Source organism: Onychostoma macrolepis, chromosome 15 (assembly GCF_012432095.1).
Source record: "Onychostoma macrolepis isolate SWU-2019 chromosome 15, ASM1243209v1, whole genome shotgun sequence".
Classification (NCBI taxonomy): domain Eukaryota; kingdom Metazoa; phylum Chordata; class Actinopteri; order Cypriniformes; family Cyprinidae; genus Onychostoma; species Onychostoma macrolepis.
Window position 1 is genome coordinate 12,051,901 of NC_081169.1, and position 14,353 is coordinate 12,066,253.

General features: G+C 36.6%; 1 protein-coding gene across 1 annotated transcript in view; it reads right to left on the minus strand.

The window, feature by feature from the left end:
- Positions 1-1,507: 1,507 nt before the first annotated feature.
- The window catches only part of caln1 (calneuron 1), a 64,346-nt gene continuing 51,500 nt past the window's right edge, over positions 1,508-14,353 (minus strand). Inside the window, 3 exon segments of the mRNA XM_058799005.1 lie at positions 1,508-5,303; positions 5,305-5,372; positions 11,328-11,484. Coding sequence (XP_058654988.1) covers positions 5,244-5,303; positions 5,305-5,372; positions 11,328-11,484 — 285 coding nt within the window. The 3' untranslated portion in view covers positions 1,508-5,243.

A 14,353-nucleotide genomic window follows, 5' to 3' on the forward strand; every position in this document is an offset into this window, starting at 1 on the left:
TTACTGGCTCATTAACTTAGTGATTCACCCTCAGAGCTCAGAGGCATGGCTGATGTGTGACTGTGAACAAGTGTTGTATGGCTTCATATTTTGACTAAAACCCATTACTTACTGTTTTCCTTTGTGCTCTGCATCTCAGTTCCAAAAGTGGTGGTACAGTCTAACTGCACTGGGACTTTATATTAAGGCACAGTCACATTGGCGAAATTTCACAGGCACAGGCAAAAAAAAACAAAAAAAGGTCCTTTGTCACATGGAGTCACTTTCAAACCAAGCAGATTTCCATTGGTCAACGCCACAATTTGCGTGACCAACAAAGAACAAAATCTGGGGGACTTTTTTTGCCCTCATGCAAAACTCCCAATTACGTGGATATCAAGCAATGTGTCTGTGACGCTCGTGTGTTACAGTTTTACATTTACTTGCCCAAATTGTTGCATCCAAGATCCAATCATTTTTATGATAGCCATTTTCTGGCATGGGAAATTATGAGGTATTTATGGCTTTGTCTCACAATTTAAGAAAAAAAGTCAGAATTGCCAGATATAAACTTAGAATTCTAACTCGCAATCTACATTGCACAATTCTGACTTTATTCCTCCACATTCTGAGTTTACATCTTGCAATTTTCCGCCAAAAAACAAAAATAAAAAAGGTAACAGACTTTTTATCTAACAATTCTAACCTTTTTATGCAATAGCGAGTTATTTCTAACAATTCCCGTTTTTCTGTAAAAAACTATATATAAACTTAGAATGAAAATCAGTTGTTCTTCAATTTTTAAAAAATGAGTCACTGAATTATTCCCTCACACTTTCGAATTATTTCAAAACACTGACTGGTGCTCTGTGTTGATAGGGGTTGATTCTGCTGTAGTCTCGTTTGGAACTGTTTGGAACTACAGAATAGACAACTGTAAAGTAGCCTAACTGGCAATGCTAGTGTCTAAATGAACTTACCTGCATCCTTGTGACAGTGAAACAAAGTCGATTTTGCTTGTGAGATATCGCGAAAATACTAAAGCAACTGTTCGTAAGTTTTTTACCTTATAATATCAGTATAAAAGTCATTCTGATGGTACACTGACTTATATTAAGACAAAGATTTTCTGTTTTTTTCCCCCACATTTCCCTCCAACCGTCTGTTCTGGGAGTAGCCTAAGATTAGTGAGCTAGTTAGTAGGAAATCCCGCGAAGAGTGCGGATTGCTTTACGGCAGCAACAAATGCACTTGTACAGAGATCTGCTGTAATAACGACAGTGAATCCCACTCACTAACTGTAAGGGGCGCCAAAGTCGCAAAAATATACACTAACTACATACAGTTGTTTCAAGTCTTCAGTTCACGAACCCACAACAGAGAGTTTGTTTTTACATGATGATAAACAGACAAAATATTAATTAATAATGGACAGTGTAATATGTCTTGAGGTAGGCTATGTTTAGCACATAGGCCTATTTTCTCAGGAAACAGAAAAGATGCCACAAATATTACAAAAAATGCTTTATTGCATAAACTCTATGCATTTGTCCTGTACATATTTGAATATGTATATTAAAATCATCTATGGGGCATTTTGTAACAAGCTAGTCTCAACTACATAGCTAAATATTCTGCATGCAAAGTGTACAGATCTATCATTAAGTGAATAATTGTAAATATGGCTATTTACATTTTTTTTTTTTTTTTTTACAATTAAATATAATGTAGCCAACTGTACCACCACATCACCCTTGTTTTCCAAACCCTAAAGTCCTCATTTGAAATACAACCCACTTTAAATACAGAACCAATTTATACACTGTTCAGTCTGATTCCATGGGATATTTTGTTCACAACATTATTATCTTAAAAGGCCATTTTACAATATTGATTTTAAATAATGACAAAATCTGAAATAATTGACTGCGTATATTGGTATAACATTCCTTCATTCCTCAAATCACACCCAACCCCAAAATATAGGTAATGTTTAATTTTTTTACATTCACCACACAATTGTGGAGATCAAAATCATCTAAACACGTAGCATATATTATTTTATCAACCCATCCAGATCTTTAGTTGAATGCTACAAGCTAATGTTACATTCTAGATCAGACAAGGACAATATGAGGACAAACACAGTGAATGAAGTAATCACATCCACCACTAAGTGTCGCCGTTGTACCAGAATGAACCATCCATTCGCTCCAACCGCACATGGATCAACATTTGAGTGAGAAAAAGGGGTTGGACTAACATTATACCTTTATAATTTCAGTGTATGCACCTTTATTCTCTAAAGTACACCTGTGCAGACAAATATGGCTTTAGTCAGGGGTCTCGGGGGAGAACGGAGAGCTGGCGGACGCGTATTGATTTCAGCCGCCCCCTCAGTAGCCCTGACACGATCTGTGCAGAATGTACTGCTTTAAACTATCATGCACGAACAGAAAACACACATGTAAAGCTCTATTTACAAAGTTCTGCTCATTCACATGCATAATTAAGTAGAAGCAGACCTCAGGAAACATGGTGGAGAACATATATGCCAGTGCGTTTTCTACAGGTGTCCAGAGGAGACATTCATGAAACACTAAGAGAAGAAATGCATCAGGCACAGAGTTTTAGCCATTGCACCTAAGTGAAAGATACAATCATCCGATATCATTCTTTTCCTTTTTACAATCCCTATATTGAAGATGTGAAGTATCTTCATTACATACATCTATTGAAACATCAACAATGCAGTGCTACGGTGGCTTTAATACAGACAGAGAATGAAATGCAATATGAACATGCACCATACACATAACCATAAACATGACTGTGGCTCATGGTAAAGTGATGGGCATCTTCAATGCAGCTCAAAAAGGGAGGTTGGTGTAATAAAAGTATCAAAGATTTTTCTAGCAGGTTGGGGGGAGTAAAGCAATGCAAAACAACCCAAGCTCATCCACTAACATGAATCTGAGCGCCATCATAAACCTTTCAGAAATGCTGAAAACGTGCATCTCAACAGGTATAACCCTTAAAAACACTGATAACTGGCCATAAAGTACCATTAAGCCCCTTGAAGTACTGCAAAACCGAAGTAAAATGTCTTGTTCTTCACTCATTAGGCCCAGATGGAACCTATAGATATTTTTAGAATAAAATCTCAGCAGTATATTGTCTTGTCTTAAGAGTGTTTAAATATTTCTGATGGAAAACAAGATACATTTACCAGAGAAGATATGTATCTTGTTTATAAGTTTATAAATATGAATAATTATTAAGTTATATATTACTTATATAACAATATAATGAATTCATTATAGGCTATAATATAGGCTATACAATTACAGTACTTAAAATATAAATGTTTTAAATGTTCAAATTTATCCTCTCAAGTAGATATATCTTCTTTTAATCATTTTTATCAGTATTTTTTTGTCATTTTCCATCATCTAAAACTTAAAATAATTCAGAAGCAAAAGTGCAATTTGTCATTTTAAAAGGTCACACAATTGTGAAGTATAATTCCTAACATTTTATGTAATTTTGCAAAGTAAGTCTTGTTTGGAGAATGTTTAGATATTTTCATTGGAAAATTAACAAAAATACTGCTTAAGAAAAATTACATGTACATTAATGTGTTTACCATCATTTAAATGTCATTGCAAAAACATAAAAAAATGAATGTAGAAAGTGCTGCAGCTGTGACGTCAAAACGTAGAAGACTAATTCGCCATAGGTTTCATTGTTGTGTTTTGATTTTTAAATTAGGTTTTTCAATTAATGAGTAAAATAAGGTCTGTGGTAAATGAAACTTGGCATTTTGTTGTATAACATGAACTGCACACGCCCACACCCAAAACATTCTTTGTATGTAGTTACTATGTAGTTACTTATTACAAATGTTTTTTTTTTTAAATAACTGCTTCAAAGTCATGTTTTCATTATGGATGTGTATAATTTATGTTGTTGATCAAAATGTCCAAGTATCATCAATTTAAATTAACCACAGGTCTTGTTTTACTCATAAATTGAAAAACCCCGTTATAAAAACCCATAGGAAAATCTTGAGGGAACCCATGGTGAATTAAGGCCATTGCACACCGAGTCTGAAATTTTCGTTCAAAATTTTTGCACGTTGAAAAATAAATACGACCTCACGACCATCACGTTTAAACACTGCCTCTGAAACTTTCGTTCGTCATAAAAAAATTCAGATCGGGTTCGATTTTCTGTGTTTTTCGCATCCATAGCAAGCAATTTGAGAGGTGTTTTGACAATTCAGAGCCACCGTACAAGCAAATGCCAAAATCCAAAATGGCGATTGTCAAGTTCATCCACTTAGTCTTCTGGGTTTTGACGTCACAACTGCTGCATTCTATATGGTAGATAATTTTACCCAAAGCAACCTACAATGCATTCAAGATATACATGCATTTCCTGGGAATTAAACCTGTTTTGCCATGCTGTACCAGTTTGAACAAAAACAACTGTTGGAACAAACATGGAAATAGAACTTATGAATGACAGCAGTTCTAATTCTGTGGAAATCTGCACAACTTTCTGTTGTGTTTCAACATTTTGCGTGGGCGTGCTCATTACAAACCACTTCAGGAAAAGCATTAGACACAGGAAGATCGCACAATCGAATAGCAGAAAACATTCGAATTGATGAAAACTATGAGTCAGGCTCATGGATTTTTGGAGCTGACGACTATGGATTTAATTATGGACTACAACAAGCGCTCCTTCCCCGGCCTCCCACCATCCCCCAAGCCAGAAAAGCACTCTGGCAAGAGCAGACATAAATAGTCTCCGGGGTGGATGCTGTAACTCTCCCTCCACAAAGGTGTAATGAGTTGCCAATTACTTTTGCCTTCCTACATCGACAGCAGGCCCGAACCTAGCAGAAGCTCATCAGCGAATCCCTGCTGAAATATCTGAAGCCACGGAGGAGACGGCGACGGCTTATGAACTCCTGCGTGTTATTGCATTAGGGAACAGAGGTGGCACGAAAAGCAGAAAGTCAGCCCTTTAAAGTCCCTGCCTGAGAGATGAGGCCCCGTGTAACATGCTGGCTTGGCTCGCCTCTACACATCCTGTGTCGCTTGGTCCGCGTGGAAAAGTAATGGTAGAATACAAATAAAAAAAGAATAAAAAGCTCCTCTTTTCAGTAGTGAGGTGTTTGGTTTTGTTTCTCGAGGTTCGACAACTTCATCCACAGACATGCACATGCAGGCTCCGCCCCGCTCACAGTGGTGTCGCTACTCCATGCCATTGCGCAGCATCTGATTGGCCGCGATGAGCATGACGCTGATGATGAAAGGCCATGGCGAAGGCGCATATCAGGCTCTTGCGCACACACGTCTGCCGATTCTTCTTTTTGGGATGAACTGCAATGACACAAAAGCAGCGATTTAGTCTGAGGAAAACAAGCCAGAGATTAGCATACATCACATTAGTGTCTGAATGCGTAGGTGTCGATTTGCATTCTAGCCGACAGCCTTTCATCTGCCAATCTGACCCATCTAAAAGCAGCGTTTCTCGCACAGCTGTGAGGTGGAGGTGTTTTGACCAGGGCTTGAGGTTCACCTGAGCACATGTGGCGGCTCAGCTCACGAGCGTCTGGGGTGACAGTGGGGTCTGGGCCGAGAATAGAGCCAGTTATTAGGAGCTTCTGGGAACACACAGCGAGACAGATTGTGTGCCAGCCTCACCCCGTGATATCATTTTCCGCTCCAGTCTTCCTTCCGGCACAGAGCGTTAGTCAGCAAGTCCCGCCCCCTGCAGCCAATCCCTGGCCTGGTTACGGAAGAGAGAAAGACTCTTCTGCCTGAGTGTGTGTTGCTAAGGAGAACTTTCGTTTTTGCCCCACTCTCGCCTTTCCAAATGGCAGCAGATAAAAGTCCAGATAAAATGTCTCGCAGCATGCTCAGCATGTTTTGAACTTCAAAAAGTCTCAACAGCACTGCGACCCTCTTGTGAAAAAGAAGTGCACATAATTGTATTGAAAGTGCTATTGTAGTTTACTTCAAAAGGATATTTGTAAGAAAAAGTGTACTTGCAGATAATAAAATATTATGAAATAAAAGTCCAGTTAAGTGTACCTAAATGGTGTACATTTTTAATTTCTATTCAGTTTATTTCTTGACACACTTAAGTACTTTTAACATACATTTAAAACACTTTAGTTCTTTTAAAAAAGTGCAATTTGTAGTAATGTAAATTAAATGTCCATTTTAAATCTTTTTTTTAATTATCTTTAGTCATGCTTTAAAGTACAATTATTTAATTATAACATATGATCATATAATTATTATAACAGTATTATGTTGTTTGTTATTACATTTAAAGTTTATTCATTTTTAATGCACTAAAGTGCAACTTCATCTTTACAAATGTAATTAAAATGTAACTGTGCAAATAGATGACATATATTCTTAAAAGGAATTACGGTAAAGTATATTTCAGTTTACAATAAATGTTTATCAGTACATTTGTCATTACAAAGACCATATAAGTAATTATAAGATTACTTATAAAGATACTTAAGTCCTACTTAAGTGGGTCAGAAAGCTAATTACATTTAATATAAATTTAAACTAAGACACTTTACATTTAAACTAATATATCTGTGTATTCTATCATTTCATTTAATTGCAATTATGGAATTTAGTGTTCGACAATATTTGATTCAGTTCACACTTAAATTAAATCTTTTAAAGTATATTAAGTACTTGTATGCTAAATTACTTTTTCAACTTCAAAACCCCCCACTACAAAAAGTACACAAGCATGACAGCATTTTATACTGCTGTAAAGCTGCACTTTTTGCATTTTCTTTTCTGCTAGCATCACCAAATGAAATGCTAAATCCCCATTCCCATTCATCTCAGTGGCAGTTGTTTGGCTAGTTTTAGTTTAAGAGTTTTAGTTAGCTTTGCTTGTGTCTCTAGATTCATTAACATAGTCTCAGTGTGTGGTCTGTTGACAACACCTAAGCTCGGCCCAGGTGCCACCATAAATGTTTCATAAAGACACAGAGGGCTCAACAGAAGGTGTGGATGAGGGTTGCTTTAGTGCTGTGGACATCTGTTACTGCTGGTAGGACAGAGACTTACGCCCTTGGCATAATTGACCCCTGCAATGCTAACACTGTGCTAGCGTGGTCCATACATACTGAACATTCATACACTGAAATCATTCACTAAGTGCACAAAGTAGCTTTCTAATGCGTACTGCTGCATGTGTACTAATTTAAAATTTAAATTGTGGTTGGTACTATAAAGATTTATAGGGATTATTAATTGTATGGCAGAAACAATAGATTGCTAGTATTCTATTCTGAATTCAGCCATTGGCTTTTATTTATCATCTGGTAACAGAATTAGTTGATAAGAACTTGTTTGCTGTTTTGCACTGTTTTCACTTATAAACAGTGCTTGGTCTGTGCATATTTCTCTCCTGATTCAGACAAAATGACTTTTGTCACTGAAGAATATTTAAGCCAGAGGCAATGGTTTGAAGTTAAAAACGGCTTAATGATGAATTTGTTTTTCACTTCACAAGACATTAACTGGTGGACAGATGTTTGGACTTATTCTGACGGCACCCATTCACTGCAGAGGATGCACTGGTGAGTAGTGATGTAATGCTAAATTTCTCCAAATTTGTTAAATTCAAGAAGCGAACAGAATATGTGACCCTGGACCACAAAACCAGTCTTAAGTCGCACAGGGAAAATATTCGTAACAACAGCCAACAATGCATTGTATGGGTCAAAATGATACATTTTTCTTTTATGCCAAAAATCATTAGTAAAGATCATGTTCCATGAATATATTTTGTAAATTTCCTACCGTAAATATATCAAAACTTAATATGCATTGCCAAGAACTTCATTTGGACAACTTTATAGGCGATTTTCTCTATATTTTGATTTTTTTTCCAGATATTCAAATAATTGAATCTCGGCCAAATATTGTTCTACCCTAACAAACTATACATCAATGGAAAGCTTATTTATTCAGCTTTCAGATGATGGATAAATCTGACACATGAAAAATTTATCAAAAAAGTGAGTACACCCCTCACATTTCAGCAACAATTTTAGTATATCTTCTCAAGGGACAATACTACAGTCAATATGTCAATGTGCAGATTGTATAGAAGTACAAATTTACTGTCCTCTAAAAATAACTCAACATATTTTGTCCATTATTGTCCAAATAACTGGCAACAAAAATGAGTACACCCTAAGTGAACATGTCAAAACTGTGTCCAAAGTGTCAATATTTTGTAGGGGCACCATTGTTATCTAGCACTGCCTTAATCCTCCTGGGCTTGGAATTCACCAGAGCTGCACAGATTGTTGCCGGGATCCTCTTCCACTCCTCCATGTTAGACACATGGTGTGTCTCCACTTTCCACTTGAGGATGCCATGTGCTCAATAGGGTTCAGGTCTGGAAACATGCTTGGCCACTCCATCACCTTCAGCTTCATCAGTAAGGCAGTTGTCATCTTGGCGGTGTGTTTGGGGTCGTTATTATGTTGGAAAACTGCCATTCGGCCCAGTTTCTGAAAGGAGGGTATCACCTTCAGCTTCAGAATGTCATAGTACATGTTGGAATCCATGTTTCCCTCAATGAACCTCAGCTCCCCAGAACCAGCAGCACTCATGCAGACCCAGACCATGATGCTACCACCACCATGCTTGACTGCAGGCAAGATACAATTTTCTTGGGACTCCTCACCACACATGCTGGACACCATCTGAGCCAAACAAGTTTATCTTAGCCTCATCAGACCACAGGACATGGCTCCAGTAATTCATGCTCTTGAACAGGTTGTCTTCAGCAAACTGTTTGCAGGCTTTTTTGTGAGCCAGCTTCAAAAGAGGCTTCCTTCTGGGACGACGGCCATGCAAACCGACTTGTTGCAGTGTGTGGCGTATGGTCTGAGCACTGACAAGCTGACCTTCCGCTTCAGCAACCTCTAAAGCAATGCTGGCAGCACTCATACGTCTGTTTTTTGAAGCCAGCTTCTGCACCTGACGCACAGCACAAGGACTCAACTTCTTTGATCGACCCCTGTGAGGCCTGTTCCGAGTGAAACCCGTCTTGGAAAACCTCTGTATGACCCTGGCCACTGTACTGTAACTCAGTTTCAGGTTGTTACTGATCTTCTTATAGCCTCGGCCATCTTTGTGGAGAGCAACAGTTATAATTCTCAAATCCTCAGAGTTCTTTGCCATGAGGTGCCATGTTGAACATCCAGTGGTCAGTATGAGAGAATTGTACTCAAAGCACCAAATTTTAACTGCTCTAAAACAAGATACACAAATTTGTATGGTCCTGTCAAGCAGACAAAAACCATGAACATGATGAATAGGACATGTGGCTTTGCATGGTTAAATGACGTATAGCGCTTATCACTTAGGGTGTACTCACTTTTGTTGCCAGCTTTTTTTTGACAATAATGGCTGTATGTTGAGTTATTTTCAGAGGAGAGTAAATCTTTATTGCTATGCAAGTTGCACATTGACTACTCTGAAATATATCCAAGTTTCATTTCTATAGTATTGTCCCTTGAGAATATATACTAAAATGGTTGCCAAAATGTGAGGGGTGTACTCACTTTTGTGAGATACTGTATGTTGGACCTGTATAAATACAGTTGTTAAAAATACTATTCATTAATTAGGTTTAAAATCTTTTAAGTGGATTTTTTAAGTGGCACTCAAAGTGTCAAATAGGCTGAATATAGTGTATTTGCATCATAATTTCAAGACTCCGTTTCAAAACATGATTATGAGTTTGTTTCAGGAGATCTCATAATGTAGTGCAGCATATGCTACATTGAGCTGGTGACCCTGTAGATGGCGTGACAACACCCACTCGTGTATCTGGAGATGAGCTGCCCACTCAAAAACCAAACTAGCATCTTTAATTCACTCCTCTGATTTTAATAAACAAATAAGCCTCTAAAAATTGCACCTGATGTCAATAGGCTGTAAATATCACATAGCCTGCTGTAAAAGAGCATTAACCCTCCTGTGTATTACCATGAGGAATGTTTTGTTGAGATGAGCCTATAGAGGTGCAGTAACAGGAGTATTATCATGCATGAAACAACAACATCAACATCAGCCCATATTAGTTTGGTAAAACAAACAGACCGAAGCAGAGAAGTCTATAATGAACTCTAGAGAAGCACCTACACATCATTACAAACACTGCTTTTAAAGATGCCTACATTTAAGTTTGAATGGTTTGGCTGATCAGAATTACTTTTGCTTTTAATCCAAAAACATTACTTGTTTGCATGTTGTATCTCATGTGCTTTTCTATTTATTATACTTATTTTTCATAAATATTGTAGAATGCCTCACTTGATTTTAAATGCATTAAATTGCAAATTTAGTACAGTAGAAATGACATAAATGCTTGTCATTACATCCAGTAGTGCACTTTAACCAATAGAAGTAATTAAGAAATTACATATAAAGATTAAGTCATACACTGAAATATTTCCACCTACAGTATTTCAGCGTTAATTTTTTTTAATTCAGTTTCTGTCATAAATTTTTAAGTATAAAGTTGGTTGTACAAGTAATTTCAACTGAAATTATATTAAACCTACTTAAAAAAAAAAAAATCAAGTTGAATTTCATATAACTCAAAAAAGTTAAAACTGCAGAACTGATGAGTTACAGTTATGTAAAAAAATAAGTTGCCACAACTTACTGATAATATCATTTTTACAGTGTACTTATATGAGCCAAAAAAGCACTCCCTTATTGCACTGAATTAATTTTAAATGATAATAAATTTTAATTTAACTGCAATTAACATGCAATTAAGTGTTTGCTCTAATAAGTTGGCTACTCTTTTTAAATGTGTACTTTATTTTTACACGGGCCACCATCTGCATTTTTTACAAGGAAAAAACTCATGTCATGTTGATTATCATAAATAACTAAAATCATGAATATTGTAGAATACCTCATTTGTAACTCCATTTATTTGAAATTATCTTTGTATCAATGCATTTTGTACAGACTTTCTTAAGGACTTAATGTATTTGAATTCATGTAGTATGACTGGACATTCAAGGTGATTATCTAGGGCTAATTAATATTCATGAGCTTAGTCTTCCCTATACAGTGACATCACAAGTAGCCCACTCTAAGGGGCTATTTATATGACATCTTTTTAAACTAAAAATGCAAAACATCTCATTTACACGACAACTGCATTTTGTGTTCATCCGCACAAGTTTTCACGAACACCAGGGAAAAACTCCACTGACACACACACACAAACAATGCAGCAATGTTTACACTCACCTCCCTCAAACTCTGTTTGACAGTTCCCCGAGTTCTCGTTCAAGCTCTCCTCCTCATTGATGATGATGTTCTCGATGTCCTTCATCGTCAGGTGGTCCCGGAAGGCATGAAAAAGGATGTGTTTCAGCTCCTCCAGTGTTATCCGCTGCATGTCAAACTACAAAGATAAACAACCAAACTCAAACTCCTCAAAAACTCTTTTATGTTTCTATCAAAGGATATTTCACCTCAATTTTTAAAATGTAATGCTAATTATTTCAGCTTTATACTCTGCATTTGTTCGGCTTTCAAATGCCACATTAAAATGAATTTTGCAGTTGAGTGCTTAGATATGAAAACAGCACAGAAAAAAATCAATACAGCCTTTGTAATTGAGGAGAAAAAGTGCATTGATCAGTTTGAACACTTTCGCATGGCATTTGATAAATGAACGTAACACAATTAACTCCAAGAAATTCAAAGGACATCTGAAGAAAACTGTCATGGGGACTGTAACTCATGTTCAGTATTGAAAGTAGATTTTTATAATTCGTATCCAGAGGGCGTTTATGAGCTCCATCCCTTTAATTACCCAGGCAACATTATCCCAGAGATCGATTTTTCAGGAGCATGTAAATGAAACTGTGGCGCACTAGCTTAATGCCTTATTTGCAAAGCTGTCAGGTTAGAGAACAAACAGTCATTAGGAACCGCAATACAGTCGGCTACATATTAATACACCACTAAATCATTCAGCCTTCCTTTACAAAACAGTACAGTAATGGCAATACTGTGGTAACTTTACTCACATAATCATATACCGGAATATATTCATCCAATTACCACAGCACATGTCCAAAAAACATATTATTATGATATTCCTAGTAAAAGTTTTAGGTAAGAAAAATGCATAGTTCAAATCTAACTTTGAAACATTGATAAGCACAGTGATAAAATACAGAATGGAAAGCTCCTAATTTGTGACAGGAAGCAGTACACTTCTGTGGCTCTGGAGAAAGACGCTTGACAGGATGTGCTGCCATTGCAGCTCATGAGGAGAGACAGCAGGATATTACAATAGCTGGCAAGCTAATAAATCTGACAAGCCATTAAGTATTACAGCCTCAGTATGCTCACCTCCACAGTAACTTGTCATTTCACTCCACTTTAGCAAGTCAGTAAGAATGAGAGCAAAACACTGCTTTGTAATACTGCATGCATGATGCAGTAAATACTTCAGAACAAGCCTATGAATCATTTTATACTTGTGTTTAAATTTGAGATCGCATAAACTGAGCATTTTATACAGTAAATTTATGCACATAAATGTTGACCTATTGTGTCCTCGGTTTTTATGACAATACATATCCACTTTATTTTGCAAGAAGGAAATAAGTTTAATCTTTTGTGTGAGAATTTTGATTCATTAGCCGCTTAAATAACTAGTATAATGACAAAACAATTTGTGCTACAAATCAGTGTGTTTATGATTAAGACAACACATTAAAATATGATAAATACCAGTTTGCAATTATATAGCAACATAACAGACTGTTTGTGTACATTTACATTTAGTCATTTAGCAGACGCTTTCATCCAAACAGACTTCCAAACGAGGACAACAGAAGCAATCAAACCTCAAATCATATATATAGATTATAATATTATATTATATATTATATAGTAAATAGAACAGAAAAAGAATAGAGAACACTATTGCTAGAGTGTAAAATAAAATAAAAATGTATATATTATGATGATATGATATATGATATTATATGATATGATATTATATTGTCACACTTTATTTTAAGGTCCAATTCTCGCTATTAACAAGCTGTTAACTATGAATTTTGCCTCAATAAACTCCTAATTTGCTGCTCATTAATAGTTAGTAAGGTAGTTGTTAAGTGTTGGGTAGGATTAGGGATGTAGAATATGTGCTTTATAAGTATACAGCCAATATTTTAATAATAGGCATGCTAATAAGCAACTAGTTAATAGTGAGAATTGGTCCATATACTAATGTGTTACATATTATATTATATTATATTATATTATATTATATTATATATTATATTATATTATATTATATTATATTATATTATATTATATTATAAATGAATATATTATATATTATAGATAGCATACCTCTTGATCTAACAGTACGCTTCTACAATATGCTGCATAATTTCTGAATACACATTCATGCCCATAAAACAAACAGTGCTGGGTAAGTAATAGATGTTTAATTTTTCATTCATTTTTAAGATCCATAAAAATGAACTTGCAAAGTTTGGATTCCTGATTAAAAAAAAATAGGGTAAACGATCCAATAGAAAAGGAAAGTCATCTAGGGACTCTCATGCAATCCAGCCCTTTAGCATCCAGACAGAAAAGCTGGGAAGCTTCCGGCCTTACCAGAGAGAAAGAGTGGGCACTAACTGCATTGAAGTAACCTTCGGACAAACCACAGCCACAGAGATGGAGTCGCCCGAGGGCATCAGATCCATCTGTTTCCACTGGAGGCCACGAGAATGCATGGGCAGCAGAGCAGCTCATTAAGAGCCTTCGTGCTAGATAACAAATCCCATTTTCTTTTCTTTCAAACACTCTTTCTTTGCTGTAAGTATTTATATATCAGTACTGGTGGCCAGGATGACCTTCAAACCTGACTGTCTGTGCGGAAGACAGGGGCAATCTTTGTCGGGATGGTGTGTGCGTGTTTGGTGGCAATTTCCATACAGGCTGGAACCTGTTGACTATAGGTCACGACAGACAGACAGACCAGACAGACAGACAGATAGATGTTATGTCCTGTGGTGGGACGGGTGTTGGCCTGCATTGAGTTGTCCCTATATACCAGCGCAGGCATATCGACAGGCTCTTTTCATCCCAAAACATCAGGCCGCTTAACAGCAATTAGTAACACATTAATGGAATCTCCCTGCTGCTCCAGGAAACTGACAGCTTTGGTCATTGATCCGGTGCTCCAGCTCCACTACAACACCACATACTGCTGCCTCTCTATATACATGGACAAGATG